The 15,949-nt window shown below is 45.8% G+C and overlaps 1 protein-coding gene across 9 annotated transcripts; it reads right to left on the bottom strand.

Annotated features, from left to right (window-relative positions):
- Positions 1 to 7,901: 7,901 nt before the first annotated feature.
- On the bottom strand, positions 7,902 to 15,677 carry LOC119058969 (GTPase IMAP family member 7-like). 9 transcript variants are annotated; one of them, XM_053671932.1, is made up of 5 exons: positions 15,563 to 15,677; positions 14,091 to 14,249; positions 13,468 to 13,659; positions 11,125 to 11,224; positions 7,902 to 9,367 (listed from the first exon to the last, which is right to left on the bottom strand). In XM_053671932.1, the coding sequence occupies exon 5, from the start codon at positions 9,324 to 9,326 to the stop codon at positions 8,442 to 8,444; it is 885 nt and encodes a 294-aa protein (XP_053527907.1). In that variant the 5' UTR covers positions 9,327 to 9,367; positions 11,125 to 11,224; positions 13,468 to 13,659; positions 14,091 to 14,249; positions 15,563 to 15,677; the 3' UTR covers positions 7,902 to 8,441. The 9 variants fall into 9 exon arrangements, with proteins under 9 accessions (XP_053527907.1, XP_053527910.1, XP_053527908.1 ...); XM_053671935.1 differs by having other exon boundaries at positions 14,091 to 14,157; XM_053671933.1 differs by lacking the exon at positions 11,125 to 11,224.
- Between the last annotated feature and the right edge of the window lie 272 nt (positions 15,678 to 15,949).

Below are 15,949 nucleotides of genomic sequence, written 5' to 3'. Positions count from 1 at the left end.
CACCAAAAGTTGGCAGGTTCAGTTCCTGGTCGGGGCACATACCCAGATTGCAGGTTCTATTCCTAATCACGAGGGCAATAAATTGATGTTTCTCTCACATGGATATTTATCTCTGTCTAGCCTTCTCTTTTCCTTTCTCTCTCTCTAAAAAACATCGATGAAAACATAACCTTGAGTGAAGATTTAAATAAATGGGTAAATAAATACATAAATTGAAGGAGTGATTAAGATCTTCCCAGACAAGAAAAAGCTAAAGGAGTTCATCACCACCAAACCACAGTTAGAAAAAATCTCAAGGGACTTATTTGAGAACAAACAATGGAAAAGAGAAACTCTTACAAATACTCAGATGGTGAGAAACATGTACTCATCTATAAACAACATAAAAGTAAATGGATTAAGTGCACCAGGCTAAAGTCATGGGGCAGCTGAATGGACAAGAAAACAAGACCCATATACACTCTGTCTACAAGAGACCCACCTCAGGACAGAAGGCACACAGAGACAGAAAGTGGGGGGAAGAAGAAGATATTTCATGCAAATGAAAGAAAGAAAAAGAACCATCAACAAAATGAAAAGGCCACCATCTGAATGGGAGAACAGATTTGCAAATCACAGAACTGATAAGAGACTGATGTCCAAACTTCATATAAAATTCATACAACTCAGTTGCAAAAGAAAGCAACAATTCAACTTGAATAAATGGGCAGAAGTTCTGAATAGACTTATTTTTTAAATGACATATGGATGACCAAGAGGTCCAAAAAAGATGCTGAACAGCATTAAACATCAGGAAAATGCAAATCAATACCTCAATGAGATATCACTGTACGACCGTTAAAGTGGGTGTTATCAAAAAGACAAAAATAATGAGAGTTGGTAGGACGTGGAGAAAAGAGAACCGTTACGCACTGGTAGTGGGAATGCAAGCTGGTGCGGTTACTGTACACGGAGTTCCTCAAAGTTAAAAATAGCTGGACTGGTCAGCATCGCTTGGTTGGATGGAGCAGCCTCTCATAGCAGAGGATTGTGGGTTCCACCCATAGTCGGGGTACATGCCATCAGGGATCGATCAATGCTTCTCTCTTTTCTTAATGTTTCCCTTCTTCATTCCGTAAAAACAATAAACACAAATGTCCTTAGGGGATGATTTAAAAAATTAAAGATGGAACTACCATATGATCCAGCATTTGCACTCCTGGATATGTAGCTACAGAAAACAAACACCCCTGCAGCATGACTTACAATAGCCAAGAAATGGAAGGAACCAAAGCATCCATATATGGAGGAATAGATAAGGAAATGGCGATGAGTGTGCAATAGTGTTCAGCCAGAAAATACTCCCAATATTTCCATTTGCAATGACATAGACGGAGCTCAAGGGCATTTGTGAAGTGAATTAAGTCAGACCGAGAAATGGGGACATTGTATGATCTCATATGTGGGATCTATGAGAAACAAACGAACAAAAAATCCAAGCTCAAAGATCCAGAGAATGGATGGGTGGTGCCCAGAGGTAAGAGGTGATAAAAATGCTTGCAGGGGATCAAAAAGTAAAAAATAAAATAAAATATAATATAAAATAAAGTGAACACGCAGTGTGACATGAGAACACATATGCAAGGTAACGGGAAATACCCAAACTTGTTAGAAAAATGTTTGCAAAAGCAATGATTAAATCTACTAAAGAAGTAATGAGTTTTATTTTACGTCAACTAGAATTTAATAAAGCTGGGAAATTGCGGGTCATTAGATCTGTTGGACGTGACCAGGGGACTCAGTGGTGGGAGACTGATGGTAAAACAGGCTGCATGCAGGTTGTCACTCGAGCTCATGTTGGTGCCTTTTATACACGAATTTGAACCTGTTCCTGTCTAGAGACGAGGTCCATGTACGCACCATTGTTTATGATTCCCACCCAAGGACCTTCTTTTGATTTTACAGAAAGAGGAAAGGGCAGGGAGAGAAAGAGAGAGACAGAGACAGACAAAGGTGAGAGAGAAACACCTATCAGTCACCTCCCGCACACTGAAGCACCAGAAATGGACCCGCCACTCTCTGGTGCACAGAATGCCCCTCCAACCAGCTGAGCTATCTGGAAAGGCTTTGTCTATTTTTTTAACTTATGGATTGAGGGAGAGAGTCAGAGAAAAAGACAGAGAAACATCAACTGGTTGTTCCATTATTTATGCAACTTTTCTGTTACCTGACCAGAGATTGCAACCACAACCTGGCGTCCAGCGAAGATGCTCCAACCCTCTGAGCTCCCCGGCTGGGCTCTTTCTGCACCTCTTTGATCACAAAGCCACAAAGCCTCAGTTTCCTTCTCTACAGTTTTCAATCTTGTAAACATTTCCTGTTTTTCACAATTTGACATCTTTTCCAACACAAGTCTCACCTTCTCAAGCACATAAACAGGTCTGCGCCACTGCAGTGGAAATTACATGGTGAGGAAACCACACAACTTTTTTCACACCCACCACACCCCAGTCCCAGCAAGTCTGGGGTCAACTGCTGCTGTCAGCCCCTCTCTGAGGGTCTTCTCACAGACTTGGGAGGGTGGCCCTCAGTAACGAGAAGTCTCAACCCATCTCTGGAAGGCAGAGTGAGGATGAACTGAGGTGGCCGTCCAGTACCCCCACCCCAGAGAGGCAGAGGCTGAGGCTGAGGTGGCGCAGGTGCTAATTTTATCACCAGGGTGAGCTCGGCTCCAGAAATGTTGCTACAGAGCCATGGGGCTCCTGGGCTGACGGTAGGAGTGAGGTGAAGATGTGGAGTGAGACAGCAGATCCCTGGCCCCCTTTCCTCCCCCTCAGTCAGATCCACACTCGGGAAGGGGGTCCTACCTAAAGCTGAGACTGGCTCCAAAGGAACACCTCTGCTTTCTGACCTAACAGCCTGTTCCATTCTGTCCCCTTGGGGACAGCTTGCAGTCACAATCTCCACTTATGACATCCAAGTTGCCTTTCTAACCATTTATTCTCTGACAAGAAGGCAATCAGAGAGAGCTGACATCTGAAAGGGACAGAGAAAAGGCACAGACAACAGAACACATACCCCCAAAGGGAGCCATTAACCCAGGAAACAGCAACAAAATCAGGGAAGAAACCTAACTGAACAAATAAAAAATAAACTTTCCTTTCAGGGACTGAGGTTACTAGCCATCCCACTGAAGTCAGGTAAACATATTTTAAATATGTGTAATATTTAGATATGACAGCATGCAGAAGCTGTCAAGAAGAAGAGATTGCTCAGACACGGAGCCCAGTGAAGGGGGGAACCCAGACCCCTAAGCAAAGGACAGCAGCCCGCTGCCCCTCTGAGGATACTTACCAACTGGGGGAACTTCAACTGAGCTGCCAACCCCACTGAAATGGGAGCCAAAGGCAAGGGTAGATTCAGTAGCGGATTCATGGGGGGCTTTGACCATAAACCCAAAGGGCTAACTCCTCAAAAATGTCAGTGAGCTGTACCTGGTGAGTGCAGGGAGGGTTGAAAAAGAAAAGGCCAGGATGCACCGCAAACAGGCAAAAGATGCTCAGAGAAAACAGAAGGGAAGACCACGGAGGAAATCTTTAAAACTGCAGCAGTGGAGCTGAGGACACACACCGACCCAAAATTCAGACCATCCAACAAACCCAGTCATGAAGGAGGAATTCACACTCTGACACCTAAGACAAAGCTGTAGGACATCAAAGCAAAAAGAAATCTTCAAAGGAGCCAGAAAGACAAACCCATGACCTTCCAGGAGGAAAGAATGGAGCTGCACTGATCCCTGCCTAGTAACAGAGCAGCCAGAGACAGAGTGCGAGCAGAACTGCAATGAGCTGAGAGAGGATGGCAGTTGACTCACAACTCCACACTCAGGGGACAGCTGTCAGGAGTCAGGGCAACACAAGTGAATTTCAGACAGCAAAGGGGAGCGCTCCTGCCCCCAGCACCACCTCACTAGAGGGATCTCTACAGAGTGTGCTGGACACGAGTGGAAAGCAATCGCCTTTCCACTCAAGTTAAACTAATAGGAACAGTGCAAAATAATAGAAACAGCCTCTAGATTTTAAAAGGAAAAAAAATAAACAAAACACACAGTAATATTTAGGTTGGGATGGAGGATGGGAATAGAATTAAAATGTCCAGGGTATTTTGTTGTATGAGACAAAGATAAAAAGATGGATTACCTTTAGTCCATGATAAGTAAAAACATGTATTATAATCACTAGATGGATACTGAAAAATTTAGAGAAATATATGTAATTTCCAAACTAGTAAGTGGTAGAATGTGAAAAATACCCATATAATTCAAATTCAGCAGCAACAACAAAAAACTTAAAGGATGAACTTTGAAATAGGTTGGACACATTGAAGACAAAAAATAAAAATTTTATATGCATCCACATAGATCAGAAATTATAATTATGATAAATGAACCAAAGATTTCAGTTAAAAAAATAAACTTTCTTTCAGTGGATTACAGAAGGAATTTACATTTAAGGCATGAAACCAGAGAAAGGTTGAAAGCAGAAGTTTAGGCAAATAGAGCAATCAAATTCAGAACCAGCCATGGCTGGTGTAGCTCAGTGGATTGAGCGCAGGCTGAGAACCAAAGGGTGGCAGGTTTGATTCCCAGTCAGAGCACATGAGTGGCTTGTGGGCCAGGTCCCCAGTAGGGCCATGCAAGAGGCAACCACATATTAAAGTTTCTCTCCCTCTCTATCTCCCTCCCTTCTCCTCTCTCTAAAAATAAATAAGTAAAATCTTTAAAAGTAATTAAATTCAGAACCAATAAGACCAAGGTACCAAGTGAATTAGACTTCCCATTCAATTTTTATCGAAAGCACATTATGTGCCAAGCAGTGTCCTAGGCACTTGGATACATTAAATAATCACAGGTAATGATTCTTGGTTCAGATCTTCCAGTGTTCCTCGACGGGACAGAAAATAAACAATAAGAAATAAGTGTGTACAGTATAAAATATATAACATATTCATCTGTGTCAGAAGAACACCGGAGAGTATAGTAAAACGGGTGAGGAGTGGAGAAGGCAGGTGGGACCTCAGCAGTGTGGTGGGACCACAGCCACAAAGCCCTGGGCACCGGGTCAAACACGGCTCCACATTCCCACCTGTCCTCACTTTATAAAGGGAGTGATTCAGTCACACGAGAAAATGGGCAAACCCACACTTAGGATGACAGGTGTCACACACATTTCTCAGTCCTCCCGAGAGCAGGCAAGTAAAGATGCAAGAAGGACACAGGAGATTGAAGCAACCAGTCTCATGGACTTGACCTCATGCACACGTGTAGATACTCCATCAAGTTCAGTCCCTTGTGTTCGAATACATAGGGAAAACTTACCAATGTTGTTCTCAAGAAATGCTTTCAGATTGCATTGGATTGAAATAACATAGAGCATATATTTCTAGTCCACAATGTAATGAAAAGGTAAATAAATAAAATGCCATAAGTTCATCAATTGGTGGACATAGTTTTATTTATTTAGTTATTTAGTTAGTTAGTTATTGACTTACTTACTTATTGCTTATGCTATCACAGTTGTCCCAATTTTGCTTTTCACCCAGCCTCCAAATGCCCTCAGGCAAAGCCTGGATCAAATAACCCATGGATCAAATCAGATCAAGTAATCGAAATTGATAAATATTTAAAGCAAGATCATGAGTGAATATTGTATGTTAAAGCTTATGAGATGCAGCTGAAACAGTACTTACACATCAAATTTTAGCTGTTAGTGTATTTTTTAGAAACAAGTAAATTTGCAGTATACAAAATCAGTCTACAAAAATTTATTGTGTTCCACAAACCAACTGAAATTTCAGAAAAAAAATGTTTAAACACCAATTCTTCTGCTATTGCAGAAACAGTATAGAATACCTAGGAATAAAGATCAAAAGCACGTGAGGAACTTGTACACTGAAAACTACAAGTCATTACTAAGTGAAATTAAAGAGGACACACAAAAAAAGAAAAAATTTAAGAAGAATTTTGGAACATGAAGATACTTCTAAGAGGAAGAAAGGGCTTGAGAACTGTTACGTTAGGTGCCCATTTTTCACCTTCCTCGACAACCGAACATGAGACAGCTCCTTTATCAGCACACGTTGGCAATTCACCTCTTGGGAGTAAGTCTGACACCAGCCCTCATATGGAGCCTGGAGAGACAGTAGCAGATCACTGCAGATGGGGAGGGGGCCGTTTAACAAGCCTGGGAACTTACAAGGCTGGTTGTGGGTGGTCCCCGAGACAAATATTTGGTGCACCTACCTGCCAGCTCTGAAAAGTGTGCATAGACCCCTCAGCTGCAACAACAACACGTCACTCTCTCTAGGCCATGTTCCTGAGGCCCCTCCTGGGAAGGAGCTGAACACACATCTGAGGATGTGTTGGCATGGGTGGGGAAGGCTGGGTTCAGCTTTTAGGCCAACTAGAGGTCACGTCCTCCCTATGACCTCCCCAGAGTAACAGACACAATGGTGTTCAAAGCTCCCAGTGTGGCGTGTCGGAACTAGAGGAACAAGAAATGGAAGAAAAAGTTTCCTATAAGAGGTGGGCACAGGGTATACAAGTGACAAGAGACACTGTTAGTAAGAGTAAGAAAATTACACCCTAACCCTAAGGTGGAGAAGGAGAGCTGGAATCCAGAAAGAAGGTTTGGTACAGGAGGTGTGACCTTCAGCTTCAGGTTGCAGCAGGTCAGAGATCACCTTGCAGGGAGGGAGGCAGGAGAGAAAATACCACGACCTCACTTTTCTACCCCAAAGAGGCCTCCTGCTCAAACTTCCCACTGGCAGGAGCCCAGTAAGACTCAGAGACCCAGGGATCCCACTGACAGGGACAGATAGAATGGGGGCCTCCAGGTTAAGGCCACTCTCACTCAGCGCTCTTCTTGCCACATGTTCACATGTAGTGCAGTGTTTACAGACCAGCTGTAAGCAGGATGTTCTTGGCAGGAGCCCCACCAGGTAGGTGCAGCCAAATGCAAAGAGGAAGCCCATGTGCCACTGACCAGTCAGTGCGCGTCAGCACTGGCTCAGTCTCCACCAGAGAAAGAGAAATTTGGATGCGAATCCCTGCATGTTCTTCACTGGCTGCAAGTAAATAAATCTACCTTGTGACAACCACATCTTGTCCTTGAACAAAGCACCCCAAGTGGTAAACCCCTTGAGTTCAGTAACAATGTGACCCACATAGGTCAGCCTCCTGGGGCACAGAGCTAGGGTGAGGGGAGCAAAGTGTGGGTCTGCAGAGGCAAAGGAAAACTATTTGCCCCAGAAGATATGTTTAAGCTACAGTAAGTGACATTCAACATTAGGATGGTACCTGAATAAGGAAAGAGAGGAAAACAATAAGGAATTAGCACCTCCTGGACCTCTGTGGACCACAGACCATCTTGCTGGAGAGGCCTTGGTCTTCACTGACCACAGGGTCATAGACGTGAACGAAGAAAATGTGCATCACTAGAGAAGTCACATGTGACGTGCCCAGAAGTTTTTATCTGATTTTCCTAAATTCAGTTGTTGAACTCTACATATGTATTATGGCCTAATTGGGCCCATTGTGTCACTTTTTTTTAAAAATTTCATTTATTTATTTATTTTTATAGACAGGGGAAGGGACAGAGAAAGAGAGCCAGACAAACATCAATGTGTAGTGCCTCTCCAGTGGCCCCCTTTGGGGACCTGCCCTGCAACACACACTTGTGCCCTGACTAGGAATCAAACTGGCAACCTTTGCTTTGCAGCCCACACTCAGTCCACTGAGCCACACCAGCCAGGGCCTACTTTGTTACTTCTTAACTGTGTTGGCACTGTGGGGATGGGTGGGAACAACCTGGGAAGATGGTCTGGTCAGCTATCGCTGCACAACAAACCAGCCCAAAGCTTGGTGGTTTCAAACAATATCATTTATTTTTCTCAAGAATCTCCAAACTGGGTGGGACTTGGTGGGGATGGCCCAGCTTTGCTCTCTGCAGTTTCCCCTGAGGAGGCTCTGCTGGCAGCTGGAGAGCCCACTGCCCTGTGGCCACATTTGCATGGTGGGCAGGTGGTCTCACTGGCAGATGAAAGAGCAGTCAGGCGTCGGGGCCAGGATTCCAGTCCTCTTCCTGGGGCCTCTCGAAGGACAACATGGGCTTCCTCACAGCACAAGGGCAACCTTCTGAGGGCACGTACCCCCGAGAGCAAGGTGACACTGTCCCTGTCTAACTTCAGAAGTCAGACCACCCACTATTTATCAAAGCAGTCACAGCATCCATGGAATTTCAAGGTGGGGACAGAGTCTCCATCACCCAACAGAAGGAGCAAAAGTGCAGAATACAAGATGCAGAGCTGGGATGGAGGGTATTGCTGTAGCCATCTTTGGAAAATACAATCTACCGCATTGACAAATTATAGTAAATTAACAAAAATATAAAAATGACTTCACATTATTTCCAAAAGTTGTGCCAAACCTCTGAAAGCAATCTCCATATCTGATTGAAAACAGCTGCAAATATGTTTTCCTCTGCTTCTTTCTTAGCATTTTCAATTTGTTGAACATGTTGCTCACTTAGGACTTTCAATTTTTTATCCATTTCTTGCTTTGTTATGGCATTCATAGCATAACTACTTTCCACTAGTTTTGTGTTTTCTGTATAAGTAGCAGAAATTTTCTTCAAGGCCTCTTCCAGACGTCTCTGCTTTTCTGCTGTATCCTTGTACATGGAATCCGAAAAGTGATTCCCTTTGTTCTCCTGAACCATTGCCTCGATCAGCCCCACCAGCTCCTGCACTTGAGCTTCCTTCTCAGCCTTGTCTTCACTTCTGTTGTTGAAGGCATAGCAGTAGTACTGACACTCTGTGATGATAGTTTTAAGGCGCTTGTCTGACTTTGCTATAAATGAACTGAGATCCTGACCCTTCAGGTCATCTCTGCGCGTGAACAAGACCATCATGTGCTTCATGGCGGACTTCCCAAAGATGGCCTTGATCAGTTCAACTGTGTTGTGCTCCTCCTCCGTGAACCGGCCCAGCTGTACAACCAGGATGATGGCGTGAGGCCCGGGGCTGGAGAAGATGACACATTTAGCTATTTCCTCACAGGTGGTCTTCAATTTCTCCTTGGTGTCAAAGAGCCCTGGGGTGTCCACAACAAGAAGCTTCTTCCCCTCCCAGGCTCTCTCTTCTTTCTGACAGTGCTTGGTAACAGATCCAGAAGATATTCCAGAATCAAATGCTATTTTCCCAAGGATGGTGTTCCCTGTCGCACTTTTCCCACTTCCGGTTTTTCCCACCAGAACGATGCGCAGAGTGTTGTCCTCAAGGCCGGCCATGCTGGTGTCCAGAGGCTCTGGGTACAGGTTCCTGCAAGACACTGAGGAGGGGAAGGAGGTGGGGAGAGGTCAACTTAGGCAAGTGAGTACCACCCCAACCCTCTCTTCCTCCCTGAAAATTTGTACTACTCAGTTATTCATACTGATCCCAGTGACAACAGACAGATGGCACAGGTCAACTCCTGGGGAAGAAACAACAGAGTTTTCCCACAGAGGAGCACCAGGTGCAGGCCCCTCCCAGGGGAGCACACCCACACCTTACAGCTCTGCTCTCTCAGTGCTCCCTGAACTGTCCCTGATCACACACAAAAGGAGGGGAAGGTTTAGTCTTTTCTGCAGATCAAGTATAATATTGATCCCAACAGCTAACCAAGATTTCACCAATAGATAAAGCTACAGATGTGTCTCATTTGGAAATATTAATGCAAAAATCCTAAAAAAGTTATTGGACACTAAAAAGAACGATACTCCATGTTTAAGTATGACTTATTTCAGAAATGCTAGGATGGTTCAACATGAGAAAAGTGGTTGTTTCAATTCATCCCATTTGACAGATGAAGAAGAAACTAACAAGAAGCAAAAAACAATTGACTCAATTCCACACTGACTTGTGTTTTAGCCATATCATGAAATTGCAACTAACAGGTACTCTTCTAAAGTTAAAATAATGGATTATAAAGTTCATTTGGACAAATAAAGAAAATTATTCAGCACTGGCAAGAAAAAGAACAAGGAGGGAGGACCAGCTCTACCAGGAGTCAAAGACCTAGTTTCTATAATTACAGCCTCATGGGGTTGGTACACCAATAGAGAGAACAGGAAAACTCAAATAGATAATTCAGAACGAGACCAAATTACTCATACAATATTCACTTGTAATCCATTTAATTAGATGTTACTTTAGATTCCATAAGGCCTCATCTCACACCAATGAGGAGAAAGGTGGACTAATAAAGCAACTTGGGGGTAACTGTAAACCATATAGAAAAGGAGAAAACTGCCTCCACTGCCTCACGTCATTCAAAACTCAAATACTTCACATGTTTAAGTAGAAAATTAACCCATAGAAATAATAGGAAAAGCCTCAGCAAATTCTTTGTAACCTGGAGGTAGGGAAAATACTCTAAGGTTTGACACAGAGTAAGGAAAAGGACTAATAAGTTTGATTAAAGAAAACTCTCACAGATAACGTGAGACAAGAAACACCACGGACAAATTAAAGCAAAAATGTCAAACTAGAGAAAAACATTTTCCAATGTACACAAAGGGGGTGAATTTTCCTATTACACAAACAAAATTAAAAGCTACAGAAATGAATAACCAACAACGCGATAGAAAATGGATCAAAAGATAGAAGTAAACATTTAGAGGAAACACAGTTTAAATGTGTCTTGAATATATCAAAAGACAGTAACGTACACTCGTAATAGAGAAAAATAAAACACAAAAATAATATAACCAAATTAAATAATAGTAAATCCCACCTCTGTTTCTGAGGTGAGATGCTATTTGTCACCTCCAGGTCTGGCAGAACTGCAGACCTGTGCTGAGAGTCAGTCCGAGGGGTGGGGGCAGCAGGTCCTCCCCTGCACGGCTGGTGGGGAGGGAAACACAGTCCAACCCCCCAGAGCAGAAGCCAGCAACACTGAGCAAAGTCAACACACATCTTCCCTCTGGTCACCAATCCCCCATTTTACCTTATGTCCCTGAACTATGCTGACAAAAATAACAGTAAAAGTCATGCATAAGGCTCTTTTTTTGCATCATTACTTGTAGCAGCAAAAGACAAACAACCTACCCAATGGTGACAGTAGAAGACGGGTTAAATGAACAAAGGTGTATTCACACCGGGGAAGACTGGCCAGCTGTGAAAAGGACTGAGAAGTGTCCCTCTGCACCTGTGTGGGGAGACCACCAGGGTGTCTGTCACCAAGGAAAGGGAATAGTGTGGAGTTCACCCACCCTTTCTCCAATGAGGGGCAATGTGAACATCATCTACGAAATATGACGTGTACATTATTCATTTCTATGGAAAGGCAACAGCAGGATAATCTGAAAACTGAACCAACACAAAAGTTCCTTGTGTGGGGATGGGAGAGACAGGGTGGGGGACAGGGACAGGGGCTCGAAGACAGGTGTCCTGGGTCCACGTAGATTTCATAGGTTTGATCTTGAAGCCAGGTAGGCAGGGAGTTTACCTAATTACACACCAAAAATTATGTTTTCAAATATTAAAATCAAGAGAGAATGAAACAAAAAAATCTAACTAAAATTTGTGATGTAGATGAACTGCATAATGAACTGGTCCAAGAGACTTGGAAATGCCATCATTTCATTGTCCGTCTCCAGTGACATGTGTCTTAAGGGCCAAAAACAAAACAAAAATACCCAAAACCTGAAAAATATCTCCAATCATTTTCACAAATCCTCGCCTTAAGTGTGTGTGTGTCTGTGTGTGTGTGTGTGTGTGCAGCCTGTTGGAAAGACACAGAGGCAGGAGTGAGCCTGGTGACAAGGGGCCCCCTCAGCGCCCAGCTCTGCCCTTCAGAGGCCATTTCCCACCAAAGGTCAGGGATCTGAGGAGAAAGCACCAACTACAGGGCTGGGCAGGACCCGTGTGGGTGCGGCTCACACGCCCTTGTCAGCCAGACAGCTCAGGGGTGCTCACCACTCACTAGCACCTCATCACAGGGACTGAGGGCCACTGCAGGGTCACAGGGACTAAGCATCCAACAGGGCCCAGATGGGGTAATATGAACACCAGTAATAACTCCAGTGAATGGGAAGGCATCCAGTATGTTGAAATCCATGGGGTCATAGCAATGCCTTCTTCAAAGTGGCCCGTCTCTCCCTGGGGCATCTGCTAGAAAGCATCTCACTGCTCTGCATGTACACACACAAAGGGGAAGAGTCGGGCGTGTATCTGTCTCTCTCATACGACTGACTGCACCTCCTGGGGATGAGAGAGAGCTTGAGGGCGGCTTTCTTTCCACCTGGTTATTCCATCCAATACATGAGCAAGGAATGACAGCATTTGAGTGTCATCACTTGTGACTATTAATGAGACCAAGGCCGCCATTAGTGTCCATTAATGTCACAGACAGATTGACAACCAGATGACATGCACCTTCTAACGGGAATTTACTGCTGCACCTATGGAGTGTTCCCGGCCAAAATCAGACCACCTTGAACCCGACCAAGCCTCTCCTTAGACAGAAATTCACATAGACGCTGGAACTGAGAGCAGCAGGTGACCTGACACCTTTGATGGAACCAACAGGACATTCACACACTGCCTGACTCTACTGGACAGAAGACCACCCTTTCTTACCCAGAGAAATCTCCCAGAAAGAAACAGAAAAGGTGGAAACCGACATATTAAGTTAAATTTAACACACATCAAATAATTGCAATTTATGAATCTTATTTGAATCCAACTCAAACAATTTTTAAAATTATGAGACAATCAAGAAAATCCTATTGTAATTGGTATTTTTTAAATTCTATTTGGTTTTTGAAGTCTGGGGATGGCAGTATTTTTCAAAGGTTTCACCTATTTACTGAAAAACTGAAATAATGTCTGATATCCACCTCAAAACTTGTGGGACGGGGATGGTGTAGTGAGTCTATGGGTGAAACCAGATCAGCATCACCTGGTCATTGGTGACGCTGGGTCTAGACCCGTGGAAGTTCCTGGTATTACTGGCTTTACCCTTGAATAATGTAAACTATTTCCACAGTAAAAAATTTACCCAAGATGTAGCATAACCACTACTGAATACTATACTCCCAGCACCCTGGTGAATATATTTTACATTATCGCATTTACTCCCCAAAACTAGCCTGCAAGGAAGCTCATTTTAGTATTCTAACCCTTTTTCATCCTCACCTGAGGACACATTTATTGATTTTAGATAGAAAAGAGGGGAGTGAGAGAGAGGGAGACATTGATATGAACGGGAAACATGGATGGGTTGCCTCCTTTCGCACCCCAACCAGGGATGTGCCCTGACCAGGTATCGAACCCACACACTTTGGCTGTGGGGGACAACACACCAAACAACTGAGCAACCTAGCCAGGGCTGCATTCTAACTTATACAATAAGGACATTATGTGGCTCAAATATGCTGAGACACTCACCCAAGGTCACGGTGCTCACAGGTACTGGGCAGAGCAGGGGCCCAGGTGGAAGTCTGTGCAACTACAGCCTTCTCCCCACCACGAGCCACAGTGGCCTCTGTCCAGCTCCTTCTCGGGCCCCAGTCTCTAAAACCCCACCAGTCAGGTCTGGACAGGCCGGGAGGGGCAGCCCCTCTCTCTCAGAACCGAGAACTGTGGGGATGCAGGGAGTGGGAGTAGGGAGTTTCTCTGAGCTGCTTCCACACAAGAGCCCTGTGCCCCCAGCCCCCTCTCCCCACAACCGAGCCCTGCATCCCCTCACTGCCCATGTCACACATTGGGGCCCAGCTTCCCTCTGCCGAGTAACTGACCCTGAATCCTAGATTCTTCTGCACCAGGGACCTGGCCCACCCCTGGAGGGTCACCACATGGCCTAGAATCCTGATCCTGACAGTGGACAGAGGCATGTGGCCGGCCTGGTCTCTATATGACCAACTGCCCTGAACACCTGCCCTGGGGACATAAATTCCCATCAAGAAAGGAGGAAGGCTCAGCAGCAGCATCTGCACAGTCCCTGGTCTCTCCAAAGACCACACCCACCCACTGCAAGCACCTTGGCCCCCTGCTCTCCCAGCCAGGCTCACCTTCTGTTCAACTGGCTGACCAGTTCCTGGGTTTTCCTCATTGAAGCTCTTTCAGCTGCTACTTTTGCTTTAAATATGAAGACAATGTTCACCCCACCCACCCCCAAACTCTGAGTCAGGAAGCTGAGGTTGGGTGGAGGCAGTGGAGGAACTGCTTTCCTTTAAAGAGACAAAACAGTGTCCTATCAGTTGGCGGGTGCTTCTGTTTAGCAAAGTTGAAATCTTGGACTCCAAGTTCATGCTCTCACACTGAAATTTCCATAGCTATGTTCAGTATTTTAGGTCATAATGGTGGATCCCAAAGGCCCTTATCAAATACCCCAAGTCCTGCCCAGAAAGCCAAGCACAGCACCTGGTTGTCTTCACCGTGTAATGGGTGACAGCAGGCTGATTCTGGAAGGAGGAAGTCAGGCAGATGACTTGGGGCACCCTTGGGTGCTGCTAGTGATTGTCTCCTGTGGGCCTTGAGTCCAGTCTTTCAGGAGGGTCTCAGTTCCTCATTCAGAAAGTGCAGGACCCAGGTGAGGAGCTAAGGGGTCTACACCATGGGGAGCCACAGGCAAGAGAGGACGGGGGTTTGGGGAAAAGTCTCTGTAACCACACAGCCCCTCTGGGTTTTCCATATGGACCTTGCCAGCTTGAACGTGCCCCAGGGTCTGACAAGTACGGATGCTCCCAGGGAGCAGATGCAATTCCCCTCCCACCCTTTCTGCCTCCCCCCACCCCAGGCCCAGACTGAGGCATCTGTCTGAGGTTCACCCAGCGGGTGGCCACTGCCTGACTCCCTCTAGGCCCCAACACTAAAACCTCACCTGTCTAGCAGGACAGGGAGTGGGGGGGGACAGGCGCCCCCTCTCTCCCAGAACCCACAACTGAAGGGACACCAGCCTTGCAGGGAAAGTGGGGGTTGTCTGCGCTGCTCCCACATAAGAGCCCTGCACTCCCCCCGGATTCTCCACACCGCCCACGTCACACGTTGGGGCCCCAGTTTCTCTCTGTTGAGTGACAGACCCTGTGTCCTAGATTCCTCTGCCACCAGAGATGAGGGCCACCCCTGGAGGGTCACCACACCTCCTGGGATCCTGATCTTGGCAGTGAACAGAGGCATTTGGACGGCCTGGTCTCTACTTGGCCTTCAGCCCTGAACACCTGCCCTGGGGACACGAGTTTCCCATCAAGGGACGAGGAAGGCTCAGCAGCAGCCTCAGGGTCCATCACACCAACAAACGCATGACGGTACTCCCATCAGCACACACATGTCCTAACAGTATGAGACACAGGACATTGTGCCAATAACACAGGCCCTCACTCCCTTCCCCACCCCCCACCACTACCCTCTGACAGCACCCTCCTCCCGCTGTGGGGCTGCCACAGCGCCTGGTGCCTCCTCAGACCAGAACCACCCCCTGCACCTGCCCTGGCCCCACTGCCCTCCCAGCCCTATGGCTCAGCTGGGTCTCAGCCAGGCTCACCTTCCCTTCAACCTGCTGAGAAGTTCCTGGGTTCTCCCCAAAGAATCTCTTTCAGCTGCTGCTTCTGCTTTAACTGTGAGGAGAGAGTTCACAGCTCTGAAAGTGCTGATCCAGGAAGCTGAGGTTGGGGTGGGGCCAGTGGAGGACCTGTTTGCCTTTAAAGAGACAGAAACAGAGTCCCGTAATTTGGTGGTGCTACAGTTTTGACAAATTCCAAAGTTGGGTGGATGTGCCCGCTCCCACAGCAGAATTTCCAAAGCTATGTTCAATATTTTGGGTGATAGTGGTGGATTGAAAAGGCCCTTCTCAAGTGACCCAAGCCTAGCCCAGAAAGCCAGGCACACCGTCTGGTCATCTTCCCTGTACAGTGGGTGACAGCAAGGTGAT

The sequence above is a fragment of the Artibeus jamaicensis genome, unplaced genomic scaffold (assembly GCF_021234435.1).
Source record: "Artibeus jamaicensis isolate MK-2021 breed Jamaican fruit bat unplaced genomic scaffold, CSHL_Jam_final contig_718, whole genome shotgun sequence".
NCBI lineage: Eukaryota > Metazoa > Chordata > Mammalia > Chiroptera > Phyllostomidae > Artibeus > Artibeus jamaicensis.
The sequence above is the reverse complement of the archived record's forward strand: the minus strand, read 5'-3'. Positions and strand labels throughout refer to the sequence as shown.